This window comes from Phalacrocorax aristotelis, chromosome 3 (genome assembly GCF_949628215.1).
Source record: "Phalacrocorax aristotelis chromosome 3, bGulAri2.1, whole genome shotgun sequence".
Taxonomy (NCBI): domain Eukaryota; kingdom Metazoa; phylum Chordata; class Aves; order Suliformes; family Phalacrocoracidae; genus Phalacrocorax; species Phalacrocorax aristotelis.
In genome coordinates this window covers 69,779,701-69,802,157 of record NC_134278.1, presented here as the reverse complement: position 1 = coordinate 69,802,157, position 22,457 = coordinate 69,779,701, and the positions used below count along the sequence as shown (strand labels likewise).

The 22,457-nt window shown below is 40.9% G+C and overlaps 1 protein-coding gene across 2 annotated transcripts in view; it reads right to left on the bottom strand.

Moving 5' to 3' along the window:
* Positions 1 to 809: 809 nt before the first annotated feature.
* The window catches only part of CNKSR3 (CNKSR family member 3), a 64,662-nt gene continuing 43,014 nt past the window's right edge, over positions 810 to 22,457 (bottom strand). For both annotated transcript variants that reach the window (XM_075087896.1, XM_075087897.1), the window contains 9 exons: positions 20,267 to 20,308; positions 18,268 to 18,387; positions 16,461 to 16,520; positions 13,091 to 13,159; positions 12,188 to 12,334; positions 10,609 to 10,733; positions 7,940 to 8,148; positions 7,419 to 7,508; positions 810 to 5,891 (listed from right to left, as the gene is read on the bottom strand). In XM_075087896.1, the coding sequence (XP_074943997.1) occupies positions 5,593 to 5,891; positions 7,419 to 7,508; positions 7,940 to 8,148; positions 10,609 to 10,733; positions 12,188 to 12,334; positions 13,091 to 13,159; positions 16,461 to 16,520; positions 18,268 to 18,387; positions 20,267 to 20,308 (1,161 nt within the window). In that variant the 3' untranslated portion in view covers positions 810 to 5,592. The remainder of the gene's footprint in view (positions 5,892 to 7,418; positions 7,509 to 7,939; positions 8,149 to 10,608; positions 10,734 to 12,187; positions 12,335 to 13,090; positions 13,160 to 16,460; positions 16,521 to 18,267; positions 18,388 to 20,266; positions 20,309 to 22,457) is intronic.

The following is a 22,457-nucleotide window of genomic DNA, read 5'->3' as shown; positions in this document are numbered from 1 at the left end:
CTCATGCAGTAAGGGACTTCAATGTTTCTTTGAAACCAAATGTAGAACTTTATTAGCTGCCGCTACACATCTGTAGTGGCTTATTCAACCAATTGCATTATCATCCAGTGGTAACAGCACACTTGTTCTCTACACAACACTGAGCCCCTCTCCAGATCAGAGCCCGACTCCCCCATCTATTCCATCAGTTGTCTTGGAAAGAACTTTCTAGAATTAATAATGTTCTGTAACAAATATAAAGGAAAGGAACTAAGTGCTACATGCTTCCTTCACTGGTAAAGAAGTCATTTGGACATTATTTCTGCATACCTGGGCCAAGAAACACCCTTGCTTAGTGGTCACCTCTCAGAGCCGCACAGAAACACTCTACATAGCAAGAGCTCCATAGGATGGAGGAGAGAAGCTTTGGTGTGACATGCACATAGGCAAAGCAGCTGCCAGAAAGTTGTTGAAGATTTAAGTGAGGCTCCTTCTGTTAGGGTTGGCCATATTGGTTAAGAATAATCCTGATCAGAGGAGAGCTATGGAGCAGTGGTGCTCCCTCAAATCACCTGGGCTGCAAGTGACTACAGCCTTACAGGCCTCCTCACATTGTTCAGACCTCCCTTCTCTTCCTGCATGGAGCAAGGAGGACTGTGTTACTTCCCCTGAACTTGACGTAATTTATCAACATGTGTGTCCCATAGATATCCCCTTCTTTTGCTTTCTTCCTCTCAGGAAAAGGGAAAGAATGGGTCAATTAAAACTCACTTTCACTTCAAATCCAGATTTCTAGAGTGAATGATGAGTGCATAACCATAAAGCCCAACAACAGCTGATAAAAATTTATATTAAAGGAGATCCTTGCAGCCAATATCTTAACTACCCCTGTGTCGCAAGCTCTGATCAGGTCTTTAAAAAGATGCAGACATTTGGAAGAAGGTCAAGTTACATATGTTAGAGAGCTATACAGGCAAAGGAAAAAGGTGTGCGGTGTTTTGTTCATCTTTTCAAGTGCTTGAAGATACAGCTATTTTATTGTTCTTTTCAGTTTTCTTAATGCATTTGCTTTTCAGTAATCAATGTCACCAGCATAAGAAGGAAAAATCTCTAGTTTATAGATATTAGAAAGAGTCGAGCCTGGTTCCGTAAGTCTTTCAAGTGCACTTATCTCCTTGTGTTTCAAAAACAGAGATATGGCTTCATTTTAGGTCACCACGTTAAACTGCTTGTTCCCATATATGAAGTCACTGCATTAACAAGTTGTGAGAGGTAGAGGGGTGGGGGAACAGCACATGCAACCAATATCTACAATTCATACTGCAACACAAAATAGCCTATTACTACTGAGAACAGCTATTGCAGCTTTTCCATCTGATAATCAAAGAGGAAAAAAAAACCCTCTGCTGAGGCCAATAAAATGTCAGCTTCTCAGAGAAAGACTCCTACATACCATACATTGCATAAAAAGGTTTGCAGCATAGTGAGCAGTAAGCAATACTTGCAGACAAGAGTATCAAGAAGTCAAAGTAATTTACTTGAGCGCACTGTAAATTCACAGTAGCAAGAATGTGACTTTTGCAATAAAAACAGGTGTCGTATTCTGCTTTATTTATTCTGTGTATATATACTCCAATGGCCAAAAGTCCATCAACAATCATAGTATCACTTAGGTTGGAACAGACCTTTAAGGTCACTGAGTCCAACGATTTACCTAACACTGCCACGTCCACCACTGAACCACGTCGCTAAGTGCCACATCTCCGTGCCTTCTAAATACCTCCAGGGATGGTGACTCCACCACCTCTCTGGGCAGCCTGTTCCAGTGCTTGACAACCCTTTCAGTGAAGAAAGTTTTCCTAATACCTATTCTAAACCTCTTCTGATGCAACTTGACACCATTTCTTCTCGTCCTATTGCTTATTACCTAGGAGAAGTGACCAACACCCACCTCACTACAACCTCCTTTCAGGTAGTTATAAAGAGCGATAAGGTCTCCCCTCAGCCTCCTCTTCTCAAGACTAAACAACACCAGTTCCCTCAGCTGCTCCTCAAAAGACTTGTGCTCCAGACCCTTCACCAGCTTCGTTGCCCTTCTCTGGACACAATCCAGCTACTCAATGTCCCTCTTGTACTGAGGGGCCCAAAACTCAACACCGTGTTCAAGGTGCGGCCTCACCAGTGCCAAGAACAGGGGCACCATTGCTTCCCTGCTCCTGCTGGCCACACTATTCCTGATACAAGCCAAGAGGCTGTTGGCCTTCTTGGCCACCTGGGCACACTGCTGGCTCATGTTCAGCCAGCTGTCAACCAGCACCCCCAGGTCCTTCTCCACTGGGCACCTTTCCAGCCACCCTTCCCCAAGCCTGTAGCGTTGCATGGGGTGGTTGTGCCCAAAGAGCAGGACCCAGTGCTCAGCCTTGCTGAACCCCATACAATTGATCTCAGCCCATCAATCCAGCCTGTCTAGATCCCTCTGCAGAGCCTTCTCACCTTCCAGCAAATTAACGCTCCCACCCAACTTGAGGTCATCTGCAAATGATGGATAAAGCTCAAGAGGGGCAAAAAAACACCCCAATATTTGCCTTTTTGATTGAGAAACCATGCATGAATGTGTTTTCAATGATCTTGGATAATTTACAGTGGAAATTTGGCTGCATTAGACAAAATATTGCCAGGAGGTTGAGAGAGGTGATCCCTTCCCTCTGCTCAGCACTCATGGGGCCATACCTGGGGTACTGTGTCCAGTTCTGGGCTCCCCAGTAGAAGAGTGTCCTGGACATACTGGAGAGAGTCCAACAAAGAGACACCAAGTTGATGAAGGGACTGCAGCATCTCTCCTATGAGGAAAGGCTGAGAGAGCTGGCGCTGTTCAGTCTGGAGAAAAGGCTTGGGGGGATCTTATCAATATGTATAAATACCTGAAAGGAGGGTGCAAAGAAGACGAAGCCTGACTTTTCTCAGTGGTGCCCAGAGAGAGGACAAGGGGCAATGGGCACAACCTGAAACACAGGAGGTTCCCTCTGAGCATCAGGAAACACTTTTTTTACCGTTAGGGTAACCAGGCACTGGCACAGGCTGCCCAGGCAGATTGTGGAATTTCCCTCCCTGGAGATATTCAAAAGCTGTCTGGACATAGTCCTAGCCAACCAGCTTTAGATGGCGCTACTTGAGCAGGGGGGATTGGACAAAATGACCTCCAGACATCCCTTCCAACATCAACCATGCTGTGATTCTGAGAAACTGCAATACCACTCCTAGTAATCTCCAGAAAACTACCTGTTTCCCCTGTTCATAAGAGCCAGGCAACTCTTTTCCTGGAAAATCAACTACTGGATATCCTTATGATGGACTGACAAAAGGCCAAATTCAGTACCTTGACTCAGCATGGTTAGGACACTAGAGCATGGAGAGGATGAACATGGAGAGGACATTGGTTGGTTAGGTTTGTTTGGCTTTTTGTCTTTTGGGTTTTTTTATTGGTTGGGGGGAGGAAGTGGATTAGCTTGTATTTATGCAACAAGGCAGATATTGAAAAAAATTCCAAATGGCAAACAAAAAAATTCCTCTTTCTTCAAAGCTGCAGTGTTTTATAGCTGCCTGCTAAAATAAGGCAAGCTTATTTCACTACTCTTAGATCAAACTTCAGGAAAACCTAATCAAACAAAAGGATGCAAACTTTTCAGTGTCTTAAAAGTGTGCTCAGGTGCAACCCAAAGAAACCAAGCACATACATAGTTTCTTCCACATCAATATACATGATGCTTCTCCATTTGTTTTCAAACCGCAGAAAACAGGACATCAAAAAAATGAGCAAAAGTTCCATTTTAAAATCTTGTGTAGACAACATATCTGACTTTAATCTAGTTCAGTAACTGCGATTTAATTGAAAACAGTTCAGTCAATTTGTGGCTGGACTATACTACACCACAGTGCCCACAACATGGTCGTTTCAACCCTCTTCTCAGAGGCAGGACCAAACTGGTCTAGGGTTCAACTGCGCCACAGCTGTGTTTGGCCACGTCTCTAGTACAGACTGCCATCTGGAGAAGAGCAGCACAAGACAGACATTATAACCTGCTTTGATCAGAAAGGTCCAAACCAGCCCCCACCCAAATCACCAGTGAGTCATAATCAAACGTAATTGAGAACTGAATTTAACACCCTGTCTCTGCAGGGCTGTAGCACAACTTCATAAGCTTGTTGCAGCAGAATGGTCACATCTTCACAGCCAGAATTATGGTATGTTTTTAACACCCATGTTATCACATACGATTCCTGCCCCAATCCAAAGTGCAAACTAGCGTTTTACCTCCCTCCTTCCCCACAAATTATTAAATACAATTTCTTTTCAGCAAGACCAAAGGAGTAAAGGCTGTTGGCAATGTATCATCTACGAAAATAGTTAGTCTTATAATTAGCAGGGAATACAGAAGACTTTCTTTTTCTTTTAACTAATCTGTGCCCAGTACCGCAGACAGGAAGGTACAAACTGTATCTGTTTAAGTGTAAAAAATATATACAACTATATTTAACATTTAAATTACTTTAAACAACTGTTTGCATACTAACAATCTTATGTACATTCAGTTTTAAACAATACCTCTTTAATATCCTCTTCTTTTGTTAAACAAGTTTTATTTTCCTCCCAAAATACCCAATGCTGCTTTAAAATTCTGGAGGGAAAAAAATTTGAGCTATATAGAAAATAGCAAGATGACTTACAATTGTAATGTATCATAGCACACATTTTTTGTAAAACAACACATCATTCAAGAACTGAACCACTATAAAAGTTCTTGTAAGTCCAACAGGACTGTCTTTAAAAGCTTACTTTGGTTAACAGCAAATCATTCTTAAACAATTAAGGAAAAAAATATATATTTTACCACCTCTACACACGCATTTCCTTGGCATGTTGTAGCAAACCATCTATCTTTACAGATGAGCACTGCAGTTGTTCAGTGCTCTTTATTTGTACTGTGATTTCAATAAAATAGATTACATTTCAGGTTGGATTGATTTATAATTAAAGTAGTCCAACTTCCCAAGATCTCTGGATATCAGAGAAAGAACGGCAACACTACTGCTTCTTCCTCACAAGGTTCATCTCATGCAGTACTTGCAACAGCATCACTAACTTGCATGAAACTGCTATTTCCCTGCTTATCTTTCCTGGTCAGGAAGAGTAACACAACTTTTGCTGAGCTCTACGTACTCTGACACCCAGCCAGTCACACCAGCCTCTGAGCATTCAGACAACTGAAGTTCCACTGGACTTTACGGCAATGCAATTATTTTGTCTGAGTCATTATGCGTATTTCAGGTCATGTGTGGCCTCTGTATCATGGAAATTTTATTCATTTCCAGGAGAATAAATGCCATTAGCTTTTGGCCAGGAAGAGGAACTTGATCTTTATCTTTCTTCCCTCCTTGCACTATGAAACCCTCTGATCCATTAAAAAAAAAAAAAAAAAAAATCACAAAAAGGCAAAAATGTAAGACTCTCTGGGAAAAGAACACCGCATTAGTCACTATGCATCAGTTAAGCTGAAAAGTAGGGAAGTCTGACCGATGAGCAAAGGCACTTGGTAACAGTCCTGTGAACAACAGTCAATGAGTCAACAATTTCAGTCTCGTGATCCAACTGACCAGCAGCGAGGGTTCTGCGGAGGAAGACTTTGTGGACGATGTAACAGAGGATTTTTTAGCACCTTCCTCTTGAAAAGGAATTGTTGCACTGTTGTGGAGGTCTGTATTCATAAAACACCTACTGCCTCGAATATAATCCGTTCCCCTCACTAACTGCTTGTCAGACACTGGCCTTGAGAGGGGGTGTTGTGTGGAGGGGCTTTCTTCAATGATTGGGGGTATCCTTTCATTACTGAAGTACCTGCAGAGGACATCTTCACCTGTACAAACAGGAGGAGGAAAACCAATTACTGCTGACTTCAAAACCCTCCGTTAACATTTTCTATTTTTATAAAAATATTCTGGTTACATCTCAAATTACCTAGATTTTGGTTACCTTTCACAGTACGCCAGGACATAAGCAGCTGTCAATAGATGTATGGCTTTTTGCATCTTTAATATTTCTTTAAGCAACAAAGAACAAAAAAAAAAAATCACACACAGAGGATACCGTTTGACTGTTAAATTCCAAATCCACACACACCAAAACTGCTAGTACAGATGACCTTCATGCAAATCATTATTATGAGCGAGACCTAACAAACTTTACAAGAAAGTGACATTCAAGATGCTGATAGACTAGAGTTGAATCCATGTTTATCTGAATGTAACTCATGACTAACTTAAAAGCTAAATTACTACTCTGGACAACAGAAATTAATTTTGCAGGTGAAGATATAAGCACTTCCCTGTTTCTGACCACTGATTTGTGATGCTTTCTGTGTTTCTACTCTTCCCTAGATATCCGACCATGGCAGCTGCTGCTAGAGACATCCTAGTGGGCCTAGATAGGCCTATGTTCTGACCCAATACAGCTTGCCTACAAGCCTGCAGCACTTAAGTACATTTCAAGTGTTAAGAAAAGCCAAAACAAAACCAAAAGCAAAACCAAACAGAAAACCGTACACACTAAAACCAGCCCTGCCACCTGGTGATCGTTCTGTTAGACTTGTTACTTAGCTTGTTTCTAATATCCCTCCGGATTGATGCTTCTTGTTATCAGCTTCTATTTTTGCATTAAAATAAGACTTCAGCTTCTATCTTCCCTAGAATTACACACTAGCTTTCATAACTCATTTCAAGAATAAAGTAAATAGTCATCCTTCCTTCTTTCCGACTCTTAACAGGACTCAGCCTTTCAGATACAGAAGTGGGGGAGGGAGAGAAGGGCAGTGGGGGAAGGAAAAAAAGCCACCCAACCTAACACCCAACACTATCAGTTTTTGTCTCTGTCCCATCCTGTGACATCTGCAGAATATGTTGTTTTCTAACAGCAGTTGCAGCAAAAAGCAACTCCTAGAAGGCCCTACCTTTTAATTTTGAGAACAAGCTTGCTTCTACAACAGCCTCCACAGTCAGCTAAACAAACAGAAAGATTTCTCAAAAAAGCAGTTTTATGATCAATATTAAATGCAGAAGAAAGGGAAAGGGGTGTGTGCAAGAGCACAATGGTAAACCTGTGCTATAAGGAGACAAGTACAGATCTGCCCTAGTCATTCTAGCCTACTTTTAACTCCCCCAAGAATTCTAAGATAGGACAACAAAAGTTTGAGCCCCAGCACTGAATAGCCTCACAAATTTCACAACTACCACCTGGCATTCCTGCTCAAATCAACAATTGTCATCTTGGATCAGTTCAGCAATATGCAAATATTAATCCTCCATTCCTAATTTAAACACTTCCATCCAGTTGACCCCAAGGAAATTTTGGAGAAGGGAAGAGAAAGGGATGTGACCTAAAACCTTGCCTTTTCTCCCTGGTGCTCGTGGCCTAGAGAAGGGTTCTGCAGCTGCTATCCAGCTCCCATCAGCAGGCATTGATAAAGGACGAGGTTTTCCTAAAGGCAACATAGAAAGTTATGAGGAATTAAGTTTAGGAAAACAATTTTTAAATTGATACTTTCACTTAAGCAAAGGGAGACGTACAGCAGTAAGAAGTTAAAATTGCAGAAAAAATATTTCAAGATACTTCCACTGGTGAAATATAAGAAAGCAATGTGCTGAGATTAAACAGCCACACTCTTGCTCGTTTACAGCAGCAGTGGATATAGCGTCCAAAAGTTATAACCAAAACACACATGGAAATGGCCAACCATAGCAGCAGAGCCCAGCTGAACGACATTCATTAGAAATAAGTAACAGCATTGAAGTGAAATTATTTCAGATGTGGGATTTCATTCACGTGCACAATTTGCACAGACTGCCCTTAAGTCTAATGAGCAGTTTTCTAACACAAATTATTCCAATAACAAAAGAGGAATGAACTCACCATAGGACTGTGTTTTTTCCCTCATCTTGGCTGGTAAGATATTTGTTTCCTTGGGGTACCCAGGCAACTGATCCGAATCAGCAATAGTAAACCTTCTCCTTCGGCTCTCTTGATCCAAAAAAGAATTAGGAGACTCAGCGCCCTTGGACCCAGGTAGCAGCTGACTGGGTTTGTTGCCTCCTCCATATACAAAACTCCCCTTTTCATCTCTGAAAGGACATTTCACTTCAGTTAGTAGCTTGAAAGACTTTCACACTACAGACATGAGTAGGTTTGAAAGATACTTCTTAGCACCCAGTCATGCTCCTGACAAGTAGCATTGTGCTGCAAACAAGCTAAAAAAAAGACCAAGTCAGGTGATGGAAGACTTCATTATAAACATATTTACCAAGAAGAAAAGATAACTACCCCCCTCACGATAATTCACTTTTAATGAGCCAGTAATTTAACACAGGGAGAAGTTTAGAGGTACCACCCCTGAAAAAGCTTTTGAGAAATTAGACCTTTCTGCCCTGAAAGTATCAAAGCTCCCAGTTCACTGCCTATTCAGTGCACAGTTGTGACGGAGGAGTGCATACATTGCTTTATCCATCTCTGCGTAATAGCAACATCTATCACCTCCATCTGAGGGACTACGCTTTTCAGTCATTATAAGATCCCAATAGCTGCCACTGAGTATTCATCACTTTCTCTGTCCAAAAGTGAGTCCCCCTTGAAAGTTTCGGTAATAAATTCATAGTGTATGTACATATGATTTTGAGCATTTTCTGCAGGAACTCCCTTCCCAGAGCAACGCCTCATTCCAAAGGTCAGGAACAGCCATTTTTAGCAGCAGTCCTTGTGAGTACTTTTGGAAGAAAAGCTGCCCTCCAAGTTAAGGTTTGCACAGTTTTTCTTCCCTCTTCACCGTACATGCTACAATCTTATTGCTTGAAGCAACCATCAGCCAAGTCAGGCATAAAAATACACCGCTGTCTACGCACATTCCTATCCCAGTATTCACAACAGCCCCCTCACCAGCACGTACCACATTTTCCAGCTCTCCATCAAGAACAATGCCAGAGCTCAGTGAATGGGAGGGAGCTAGTTATGGAGACTGAGGGACTGAAAATTGCACAGGTGTGTTACACCACAACCAGAAGCATTACATCACAACCATGTGTACACAGAGAGCTCTCCTACAACACCACCATGTGGAGACTGTGCAGTGGGGAGGGAAACTAGGCACTGCTCTCTGCCTCCCCAGTGTGGACCAGAGTAAATCCATGCCAGGAAGGGAAGAGAACAGGATGACAAGGGGGGGAAAAAATGAAATGACCATACAAATGCACCACAGTTCAAGGGGAAAGCAAAGCACGTAGAGGTGAAATTAAATAGCCAAACATAAGGCAAAAGCACTGCCCTTTCTCCTCTTCCTGGCTGCCACTGCTTTGCACATTTGCTTTCTTTAAAAGTCAAAGTCAAGAAGCCTTCCTCTTTCCACATATCATCCAAGACAAGTTTTACAGCCCACATTGTTACTTCCTTCCTTGTCAACAAGGATTCAGGTCTAAAGGCATCTGAGGCTAGATATAATTTTGTGACTCTCTAAGATAAACTGAGCACATGCACACAATTCACCAATGTACTTGAAACACAGCAATTTAAAGAAAAGACCAAGGCACTCTGAAATCAGCTACTAAATCCTTACACTCATTTTTATGCCAAGAGGTTTGATTTTATTAAGAACTGAGCACACATAACATGAAAAACAGGGACGGAGCAGGTCAAGGTGGGTCCAATGTCAGTAAAGAGACCCTGCCTGGGAGAAACCCTGTCCCCTGGGGCAGTACTGCCCCAAAGACTGCAGTAATACAACCTCTCTCTGTCTCTGTATCAGGTCTTACATGACAGGAGGGAAGCTCTCCTCCCATTGAGTCCTGCAGGAAAAGGTCAGAGTTTCTGTGCTGGGCTATCTACAAGTAAATGTCAGGGCAGGTCAGGAAGCATGCCTTGCCCGAAAACTCTTTTGTCCATCACCTTCCCAGGTCAGCTGGCAGGGTTCTGGCATGAGTCAACATGGACTTGAAAACAAACAAAAGCTAGCCATACCATACACCCACCCCACCCCCCGCCTTCTGTATACACAGGTTTGCACTTTTATAGCTTACAGCACAGTTTAAAAAAATTAAAGTTGAATGAATTGACTCTCCCTTCTCTTCAGCAAGAACATTCCCGTTTTACACAACTTGCAAGTTTAAAAATTTAAGTTTAACAATTTAAAACAAGTTCCCTTCTACCCTAACTCCAACAACAGTTACTTAACTTGCTAAAAAAAAACGGGAAAAGTTACAGGCAAAAATGACTTTTTGTTATGTGTAGTCAAATTTAAACAAAATAAAAAAACATAACCCCACAACAAAACCAGGGATGACATCTGTTCATGTTTTGGGAACAACTCTGATCTATGCGGCAGACAATAATGTTCCAATAATAAAATCTATTACTATCCTGGTAGTTTCTGCATTTAAGCATAAGCTTAAGAAAACCTATGCATTTAAGCAACTAGAATAAAGTCTGTGAGATCGGAAGTTTCTTCAAGCTAGTCTTCATAGAGCTCTAATAGCAAGCCAGCTCAGAAACAAGTGTAATAGAGTTTTTTGTTCAGTACTGCATGTTTATTTGCATACCGAGGAGAATATGGAACAGCTGGTGGAGGTGGTATGTACAGATCCAAAATGGCTGGCTTCTCTTTTTTCAGTGAGGTATCCATGGTGCTTTCTGGCGACTGTGTTGAAGTTGGCGGAGGACTGGTCTGAAATGTTAGACAGCTATCAAACATCTGAGCATTGATTTATCGTTCACAAAAAGATAATTCAAAAGTACCATTTCATCCCCCCGTGAACTATTATTTCTATGCTTAATAAACACATTTAAAACTCTTAGCATTTACATTTTCCTCCACCCCCAGTTTTGGCTAGCTTTGCAGTCCCTCCTACAGAAATCCTATCACAGGTAATACATTGCTTAAGAATATTTTGCTCTTTCCAGTTCTATTTTTCCTGCAAATTCCATAGTCAGAAAAAGCAACAGATACAACCCCCTTCTTTTATTTTTAGATCCATTAAAAGAATGCAATTTGTAGAAACAGATACATTCTGCAACACTTGCACCCCTCCATAAGCATCTGCCTTCTACCAGCCAGTACATTGGAGCCCAGAACTGTCAACAGGCTTCTCCAATCACTCATTTGCCCACAGAAATGCTGCTTGTCACAGCCGATATCCCAGCCCACTTCAGCTCTTCACACCAGTAACACAGTCCTTGCTCTGGGTAACCATGGAAAACTCACAGGGTGGTGTTTTTCCCCCCTTTGGCTCTGATTAAATGACAGACAACGCCACAAAAGCCAGGCACAGGCATTGGTGAAAGGAATGATGAGAAAGGAGTCAAGTGTGTATCAACATGACTACCCAGTTTGAGGGAAATCTGCCAGCATCGACACTTGCAATAGCCACTGGCATTTCACAGGTTGATAAATTATCCTCACAGCTGTAGGGAGACCTGTGTCAGAAAAGGAGTAGGAATGGGAACTCTCCCTGGTTTTCTTCATCTCAGGTAATCAGTTTAGATTCAATTAAGTTATTTCCTCCTGTAAGCATTGAGCCCTTAAGCTTTCTAATACAACACGCCATTCCTCAAAATGGTTATTTAAGATTTATTAACATCACTTTCGCTGTCTGCTTATTACCCAATCTGTGAACTCCCCGACAACCAAACATTATTTAAACAAGTAGTTTAAATAACTTCTTGAAAAACACTCACTCTTTCCCACCCTTCACCAGACTAAAAAGAGGACAAAGACAGAATAATCTTGGTTGTTTCAGCAAAAAAATATTACTCTGCTAAACAGAGGAAGCATTTATTACTCCGTGCTGATGAATTCCATACGTATCAGCGGTTTCAGTAATTTCGCCTCAGATAAGTTCTCCCAGTGGCACACAGACTGATTAAAATGCTCAAACACACCTAGCCCCTTTTGTAGCAAGAGGACGTTATCTGGGGGGAAAAAGAAGGGGGAGGGGAAGAGAGAAAGGCAAGAATATTTTCCCTTGTATCTAGGAACCAGAAGGACAGCCATTTCACCTAACTTTCCTTGACCTATACTTAAGCACGAGTACCTGGGAGCATTTCTGGTATTTCCCTTTTTCAAAGCTGCAACAAAGGCATTCCCATCCTGGCATTACAGTTGAGCTAGCAGCCTCTCACCTGCACCAAGGGTGGTTTCCAGCGCAAGTTCTTTAGCGGAGCAGGTGTGAAATGGAAAGAGCCGCTAGGACGTTTCTTAAGCAGCAGCCTAACTCCAGCTGGATTCTCTCGCAACTTTGCCACCAGATTTTTCAGTTGCCATCCAACCTGGAAGATAATAAAGACATCTTCTATATAGTATTGCTTTTCTGAAAGCGAACAAAATAAAAACCTAAACCCACGTCAAACTATCTGTTTTAACATGACCCTGAAGAGAGAAAAGAGATCCAAAAAAGCCAGAATGAAGAAAAAGAATTGGAAAGCTCCTTTTTTCGTAAGGTTGTTCTTTGCTTTGTTTCAAAGAAAATTCTCTACTGAGGCTGAACCACGACAGCTGTAAATTAAACACTGAGATATCAAGCAATGCTCTTTATACCTCAGCTCCAGTCCTAGAAGAATGTATGGATGTGCTCAAATTGAGTAACACAGGGATTCACAGTGAACTATTTTTGCCATGTTTCTTTCTCACATTGAAAGGCATTGTTGACCTGTGCTAAGCAAAAGTGCAATAATTTTATCTAAGTTCCCAGATGAAAACAATTTGACAAATGCTTGGGATTTTTTGTTAAAGCAGTTTTTATCTGCATTTCAATAGATTGTAACAATGCATTGTTGCAACAGCCTTAAAGACAACATGAAGTATTTTAACATGATGCATATAGCATTTAAACATGAAATATTGCACATTTATCAAAATACTGCAATGAATAAAACTTGTATTGAAAGCAATGTGTTAAAAAGCCTCGAAGATTTTAACAGGAAAACACCAGAACCACCTCTTAAACCCACCCATTCAGAACCTGCAGGGAGCGAGCTTTGCAGAGCAAGTATAAGGGAAGGTTGGTAAGGATGTTTGTTACTAACCACAGTTTGCCGATTCACCTGGATCACTTCATCACCAGCATGAATCTTCTGAGATCGATCAGCAGGGGACTATAAAGAGAAAAACAGAGAGGTATGTGCTTCAGCAGGTTTTCTTCCCTCCCGTAACAACCCCCACCAAGCTAAGTCAAAGGTTGTACCTATAACAAAGAGCGCTGCTGAAAGTTTTCGCATTGCTAGATCACACATTACATGTTAACTACTTGAGATATGCAAATAAATTCAACGTATGAGTTATTTTTTATACTGGGGGAACTACAAGGAAAGGGAGAAGGCATAGCCTACATCTATCATGGGCCAAATTGTACTTAAGTCATGGGACAGTCTCAACCATCCTTTTCCCTCCAGTTTGTACGGTAGTTTCAGACAGCAGAGGGAGGGGACTGAAGAGAAGACTTCTGCCCTAACACAGCGATATGTTATCCTTAGCTTTCAAATAAATGTATACTGATTAGTAACAAAAAATACGTAATGATTTTGAATGTACAGAGAAAAGGACCAAATACTCTCCAACCCACAAAATAGATCCACTGCACTTTCCTGTTTTGCTTCCCAACGTAAATAAGAGCTACCAACTTTAATGGGAAATTACCTAACTGGTAATTTCAAGATCAAGGTCAACAGATGAAAAATACCTGTCTATGCACACATCAAGTGTGCACAGACATGTTTTTAAATACTTATTGTCATGGTTTTAGCTGGGATAGAGTTAATTTTCTTCACTGCAGCTGGCATAGTGCTGTGTTTTGGACTTAGTATGAAAATAATGTTGATAACACACCAATGTTTTAGTTGTTGCTGGGTAGCACTTACACTAGTCAAGCACATTTCTAGCTTCCCATGCTCCGCCAGGTGCACAAGAAGCCGGGAGGGGAGGGGGCACAGCTAAGAGAGCTGATTCAAACTGGCCAAAGGGATATTCCATATCACGTAACATCATGACCAGCATGTTACCTGGGAGGGGCTGGCTGGGGGAGGGAGGCAGCAATCGCAGCTCGGGGACCAGCAGCATTGGTGTTATTATTATAATAATTATTATAATTTTTTTATTTTAATTATTAAACTGTTTTTACCTCAGCCCACAAGTTTTGTTTTTTTTTTGCTTTTGCTCTTCTGATTCTCTCTCCCATCCCACAGGGGTGGGGGAGTGAGCAAGCGGCTACGTGGAGTTTAGTGGCCGACTGGGGCTGAACCACGACGCCTATCTAATAATAATACATCTTAAGATACAATTGTCTTGGAATAAAATCAAGCCCTAGGAACCATTAGCGAGGAACAGCTCAATGCGTCAATATTTATTTAGATTTATCTACAGCTGGTGCCACACACCAGCTACTGTTACATTTACTAAAAATGGTCTCATTGCTATAACACACCAACTCTGACCAGCCTTGACAACACCTAAAGCACACAGGCATACTACCTTGGTATAGTGTACCCCAGTCACAGGACAACTTCTCCTCACATTCCCCCCACCCTATGAGTAACCACCTGGCAGCAGGCCAGCTCTTCCTAGTGACTTCAGAACTAAGCACTTGGATTAAGGACTCCCTTCTCCTCGTGATCCTGCCTTCAGAGCTCAAGTAACTTTTATCAGAAGGAACTGTAGGAATAAACAGTGCAACAAGGGAAGAAATATGGGGGAATTTGTGGGAGGCTCCAGCTATCATGAGTAACCCCATTTCTTCATTGTCTTCTCACTTCCTCTGAGAGGAAATGCCTCTGTGGAAGGATACATATATACGAGTCAACCAAGATCATGAAAAATGCTGGGCCAAAGTCAAGTTTGTGAAAAACAAAGCTTGTTTCAAGCTGTCCTTTGGGCGATCAACAGCACGTTAGAGGGAGGGCGGGGGACCCTCGCACAGAAGGCGCCTACAGCAAGGGCCAGCTAGCACAGCAGACACTGCAATCCCATTGTGAGAACAGAGGAAAGAGCAAGGTTTAGATCTAGGCCAACGTGACACAAGAAATCACAAGTAGAATGGCACAATTCAGGAATCCTCTTGGCTGACTGGTATCAAGTGTATGGACCTTCCCAGTCCTTCCAATGTACAGTACTGTTAATTTTGGGGTGCAGTTCCACTGCATTCCAACACACTGGCTGCTGGGGATAGCTACTAAAATACCATTCCAAACAAAGCAAGAAAATTGAGCTAAGACCCAGCCTGGGTCATCTAAATGATTCCACACCACCAGAAAGACATCAGTTGTTTACAGATCTCTCAGTCACTTGTCAAGCTTTGCTGTTCCAAAAGAAAGAGCGAGCTTCCCTGGAGGAAGAACTGGTGTTCATAGAAAAGCAGACATTTAGGTCAACGCTCAAATATATAGAAGCAATACAGCCCCACTCCTGGCCTCCAGAATGAGATCTATATGCACAGGCAGCTTGCCAGCAGTCAACATTACATTCTTTCACATTTATCGGATGCTGAAATTGCTGTCAAAGTGGGCTTGGTCTCTGTTGCAGATCCTCTAGAGTTATGCCAGGGCAATAGGAAAAAAGCAATAAAAGTTTTCAGTTTTCATTCTGAACTGCAAGCACAGATTTCCACCTACTCCTCTGTGGCCCCTGGACTTGTCAAGAGTATATATACACACACACACACACACACACACACACAAAAAGGCATCACTGCAAAGGCCAAGTTCCTCCACTCTTTTCTTTCAGCCACTGCTCCTGTACAGCAGCAGCATGTCTGACAACGCCACAGCATCACCCGCCAGCCTCACCTGCTGGCCAGAGGTCCACTGCAACAACTGCCCAGAAGCCTTCAATAAAGTCTCAGCTATAGAGAACTCACAGCGCAAGAATAAAACAAGCAACTATCTGCAACAAAAAAATAGTTGCCTATCATGCTGACCATTTCTTTCCAGCAGACCGCTCTTGAAGTCTTACTCTTTCATAGTCTGCAAAGTAATTTTGTCACTGGACAGCTCATTGATTTCATTGCTCTTTACTGAGTTTAGTACACTACCACATAAATGTTCCCATTAGGCAAGATGGCCTTTGCCAGCAGAGAGCAAATACATTCAAGACTTTGTTAAGCAAGATACCATAAGCACTCAGAACAGCAGATACAGTAACTTATTAAAGCATTTATTTTAATGCCAACCATTTGAACTAACTCAAGTACTTGCAGAAACTGGTTTAATTAGACTAACAGTGAAACATGCAGACAAAATATTTACAAATTGTGGATAAACACAATGATGCATCACATGGTACATAAGGCAGTAATATCATGAAAGTCATATGTAAAACAGGAAAAAGTAGTAAAAAAAAAATCAAACCAATTCAATCAAAGCTACTGTCAGATAGCCTGAGTTAATCTACATTTACTTCACTTACATTTTCTGTAGTTCCAGTAATTACATGCAATCCATCATAAGTTGATTTGATATACATTCCCTAAATGTAAATAGAAAATGAAAAACAAGTTTAAAGGCAAAAAAACCCACAGACCTTATCTGACTAAACAACTGCTGGCAACAGACTCAAAATATTATTAAAAACACTTAAAAATTCACATATTTTCCCTAGAAAAGTGTGTGGTCCAATATTACAACATTCTAAACCTCTTCACAGATCACTTTTGCTGTAATTAATTATAATATTTAAAACAGCTTAAAACAGCTAATATATGGAATTCAATTTAGAAACACTGTCTGGTTGGTGATACCAAACACTGCTAGTTCTGCTGCCTTGTCAGTCTTTGGCCTTGAACAAAATTATTTCCTTAACTGTCCGGTCTGCCTAGAGAGTTAGAGGTTTTACTGGATGACCACCAGCTCGCTCTATACAAAGCACACTTACACAGGTGGGCTACAAATATTGCTTACATGTTCTTTTATAATTTCTCTTGGAAAGTCAATAAACAGACTGCTGACATAAGCGATTAAAGCTCTAGCATAACTAAGTGTTTGTGGCTGTATATGTTAATGCTGAGTGTGAATGCAGGGACAAACTCAGATTAAGTGGTTGTTAACCATATGAACATGAAATTAAAAATCACCAACAGGCTATTAACTAATAATTGCATAGACTTCCCCATAAGAGGTGACCAGTACATAGTTTTCATCATTTATGAACAAATACATCTCTACCTTTCCTACCTACATCTGTTGTTAGAAGCACTCACACTGAGCTGTATAGAACTACATGTTATTCAGGAGTCGTAGGCACCTTATCTGCCTGAAATTACTACACTTGCTTAGAATTAAAGGAAAATATAAGATTTTTTTTTTTGCCCCTTCCTCCCCAGCCAATTCCCTTCCCGGTTTGCCTGTTGGTATCCAATTGTGTGCACCTACCCCTTTCATTTCTTACTTAGTCCAAGCATGGCTGACTCTGCTTCGTTGTAGCTTGTGCATTAACAAAGAGGTCCCCATAGTTTCAAGAATGCACGACCGATTCAGTCAAATGCAGTGGCCTAGGTAAAGCTATATAGCATGGTAAGACTGTAAAGCTTCCTCTATAAGCGTTCATCTCTTCCGCCTTCGGCGCCGGAGTGGGGAATACAAATGCACTTAGGAATTTAAATTTCCTCCAACTCATTCTAACATGTCTGTTCCCCAGCCAGAAAATCCACCAAGATTTCAACTTCAGTTTCTCATAAGTAGCATCTAGTGAACAAACTACATTCTGTAACATTGCACAGCCACTGAACGTTTAAAAAGACTTCTCATATTCCTGCTAACATGCTAACAGCAAAACTCAAAAACCCTCATATTTTTCTCGATCTTGATTTAAGCACACGTAAAAACCCATCTTTCAAAACACAATCATTTCTTACCACCTTTTCCCTCCCCCAGCCCCACCTAGACAGACATCTGGTTAAGGTAACGTGCAAAAACAAAACAATTGATTTCACAGCATCTGTAGATTCCCCAATATGCTGGTTAAGACGCAAATCTGCAGTAGTTTACCATCAGAAGTTATATTAGGGATCAATGTATTAACATGCATACCCATCTCTGGCAGTCACTCCAGCACACTGCCTGACAATTAACCTTCAGAGTTCCTCCCCATGCCTCTTTCTGTTCCCCATAGGATATTACTTGTTTTGAAATATCTTGCTATATACACACATGCCATGGCTCACAAGACTACCTGTTAAACACTGGGGACATCAGGACACTCCAGAATCAGTTCTTACCAGGCCTTCTCCAGGTTTAATGTTCGTTAAATGAACCTCCTCCAGACACGCACACTGACTCATCAATGGATCTGTAGTTGATCGGATTGCTTTATCACAAATGCCATTTAACGTCTTGGCCTGCAACGAGAACATACAAAAAACAGTTACAAAATCTCTTTCCTGGCCTCTTCCTCATCCAGTTTTCAAAAACAGAAAGGAAATGAGTTCTAAACCTTGGTCCACTAATAATGTGTAGTTATGAATCACCGAAACAGAAGATTTATTTGTACAGATCTATTCTACAGCACGTTCATCTTCTTACTGTAAACTAGTACAAACAACCTGTTTCCATTAGTGCCACCTCATCATCACTAATAGATGGCAATGCATCCTCTGTTTAAAAAAATAAAGACACAAAATATAGCCAAAAAAATGGGTTTGGGGTTTGTTTGCTTTAACCAAAATATAATACAATAAAATATTGAAACATTTTGATGATTCTTTGTGGGAAGAGTTGACAATTTTTCACATTGGTCTTTACTTCCGCTACGAGAATAAAGTTGGTCACGTGTCAGAAAAAGTGAGGTGCTGGCCACTGACTTATCTGCACAAAGCTAAACAGTAGGACATTTAGCACTTTACCATTTCAGCATTACTTCTCTCCACTGTGCCTCTAAAGTGACCTCTTCTGGAATGCTTACACAGGCAAGGTTCATATTTCCTTTTGACCACACCATAACTGATCCTAAGCCAACATTATAACTAAAGGCGAATTCTGACCTTGCATGTGTGTCAGTAAAGTCAGAGGCAGAACGGCTTGTCTGGTAGAACTTTTAACTAGCAGAATGGCTAATTAATTGGGGGGAAAAAAATCATAGTCCAAAAATCTGTACCCTCCCGACTTTCACAAATTTCATTAATGCCGCAGGTGCCTTTTGGGTCTTGACATTAATTGAAGCAATGATGAAACTCAAAGTAGGTTACAATAGCTGAAAGGAGAGGGGAGGGAGGATTAGTACAGAGTACAACAGTAACACACAGTTTGGGAACCAGCAGGGTAAGCCACCTTTCGCAAGGGGTTTGAATACTTTAGTCAATGTAGACATATATAATTTCAGGACAGGAGGAGCTGTGTCATAGGAAGACATTGGTTTGGATTACAATGGTCCCTGGAAACAATAGTTCCAAGAGTTTTTGTTTTGTTTTGCATCAGATTTATAGAGCAGCAATAAAATAAATCAAAACAATGCGTAAGTGTGAATGCGAGGAACTGCTCAAACAAGGGAACTCCAAACAACAATATCTACTTCCATAGTGGGTGTGCACAAATGGAAAAAGAAAGATGCAAAAAAACCTCCCTTTTACGTGGTCTCATTATTTATGGACAAAATTATTTTTAGTTATTGTACTCCTAAATTCCTAAGCATCTATGAGCTAGCGGAAGACCTTATCAAAGAGCACAGCCTGGTTCATGTCAAAAGCAGGAAGCTATGATTAACTGTTACAAAATATAAAAAGCATTCCATTACGCTCCTTGTTTGGTCACAAGGCTGCTTTTCAAACAACCCTAAAACTCAGGCTCAAGTAGAACCAGAGACAGAACTTCAGTTCCGTGGCAGGGCAGTTCTTTTTACATGATGCAGCTTAATAAGGCATACTGTCCGCTTATTAAGGCACTAAATGCACATCACAGGCATAATTGATTTATTTAGCCTACTATCATTCTACAGCAATACTCCTCCCTTGAAAATCTGAGGTCTCAATTCTCTTGAAAAAATAGCTGTGCAATTAAACTTTAAGGAATACTTAACTCCATGCTATTATACACACTTCCCATCTGTTCAAATTTCATTGATTTCCTCTACAGTAAAGAGCATTCAGAAAATGGCCCGTAACAATGTTTACTTGCATGATACACTTCTACATGTGGGATTGGAAAGCTGCTGTCAGTACAGTCAGCATAGAAGCCACCGAAATAAGTGCATGCAGCTCAGTTTCAACAGAAACGTGTACTTACTACAGTCTGAACTTTATCTTCCATGTCAGCCACAGTGCAGTCCTAAAAACAAAAACAGGAACAAAACCCTACATTAACCAATAAACATGTAAACACTTAATCTTTGAGAACTTTGAGAAACTGCCACTTTAACCTCAAACTGAGAGTTATTCATGCTGCAGGTATTAATCAGATTAGTTTCACCCAGTAGGCCTCAAATGTACTGTTAAACAGCTATTTTCTGGCCCTGGTAGAAAGCAATAATAAACCTTGAAAACTAAGAGAACATGAGATTCAATTACAGCAGCAGACTCTTCCAGAAAAGCAGAACCCTACACAATAAAACTAGACTCTCAGAAAGCTGGGTACACAAGCTTGCCTTACACTGATAAACCCCGACCCAGGTGCTCTTCTGTCCCAGGCGGCAAAGTGGATCTAAAACATACTGTTAAAGATAGAATGAGAAGTTATCTTTTTAAAAATATGCTATCGATGACACTCCGGAGGGCCAGAGGACTGCACACAAAGTATTATTTACACAGCCCAGGTACAATAGTCTTCAAACTGAAGCAAGTTCATGTAACAAACTACAGAAGTTGTCATTGCTTTCTGCAAGAAGGGCTGAACTAGAGAATGGTATTAGAGTCTCAGATTAAAAAGTTAAAAGAGCAAGTAAATAATGAAACAGTTTTACAATATTTATAAGGAGAAAACCCCCAAACCCCAAGCATTTAAACAAGCTTAAATTCCGAGATATTTGCTCTTGATATCTCAACCTGCATAACTACCATACAATACCAGAGAGATGCGTCCAGGGGCTGCAAATTGAAGCAGTTCGATATTTCTGATCATCCTCAACACTTCTTTCCTACCTCTGTTCTGTGCTTTTAAATACAGAAATTAAAAAAGAAAAAAAATCACCCACCCAAAACAAAACAGTCCTCCAGAGACAGACACACCAGGGATATATAAAACAGCTTAGCTATGTTCTCTTCTGTTTTCACAGAAAGTCTTAACACCCTGTTTGCTGCTGTAATGACCACCAAGGACCGAGGTCACAGTTTCTACATTCTGTTAAAAGCTTCAAGACACTACTACAAATCCATCGTTGTGCATCAGGATTAACTTTTCTCTGCTAAATACACCTGCGTGAATTAAAAATTAATGTCACCTATCATCATGCAGCCTAGTTGCTCAATATGGCTAAGTCCTTCTGCTCCTCTTCATTTGCACTGATTATTTAACCTTAAAGTTTACCATAAAACTCTAAGAAACAGTGGAATAAAATCCGTCCTTTGTATTTATATAGCTGTCATTAAAGTCAACTAGAATCTTACTGCATTCCTACCTTGCTTTATTATTCACCCACTTTTACATATCGTTCATGATTATGCAGAGTGGCACTGGCTCCACAAGAGCCACACTGGTCTCTGGTCCACTATAAGAACTGACCTTTTATTCCTACACTCTATTCCCTAATAAGAAGTACTTTTGAATCTAAAAATCTTAATTATAGATCTTTCAATTGTATCTCTCTTTTTCCACATCAGTGGACTCCTTCAGACTGTTCTAATGTATCTGCAGTGCCCCAGTACAACGTAGTGTTGATTCTTCCCCCATTAATGCTTTTTCTCATATGCGCCAGTCCCATTCTTTATTATAGCTTGTATCAAATTGGCAGAGAAGTACTCTGATGCTTTTTACATGGCTAGGGTTGTATTCACCAGCTTCCATTCCCCTGCCATCAAAGGCTGATTTAACTGACAGATTAGGCACCATTTTTAGTAGTTTTATTAATACAGTTCAGCAATCTCATATCTCAGTTCCTGTAGCACTCTTGGGTGAACACCATCTGCTTCTAGAAACGCTTACTGTTCTACTTCATAATCTGCAAATCTGTAGCTGTAAATCACTGACTTTCTGCAGTTGCACATGCAGTGCCCAGACAAGAAGGACATTCAGCAGCAAGCCAAACCTGCGCACCTTTGAACTTACAATATATAGACACTATCCTTTCACAGTGACCCAAGTGATACAATTGGGTGTCATCATAGCTTTGCAAATCTCAGGATTTTTCTGTCCTTTGACATCATCCCCTCAAAATGGGTAGAGAATTACTCATGTCACAAAGCATGGTCCTTCAGAGTTCAAACAACGTACGGCCACAGACTAACAGCTACGAGCAAGTTTGGCAGGCACTGCAGCGCGCACA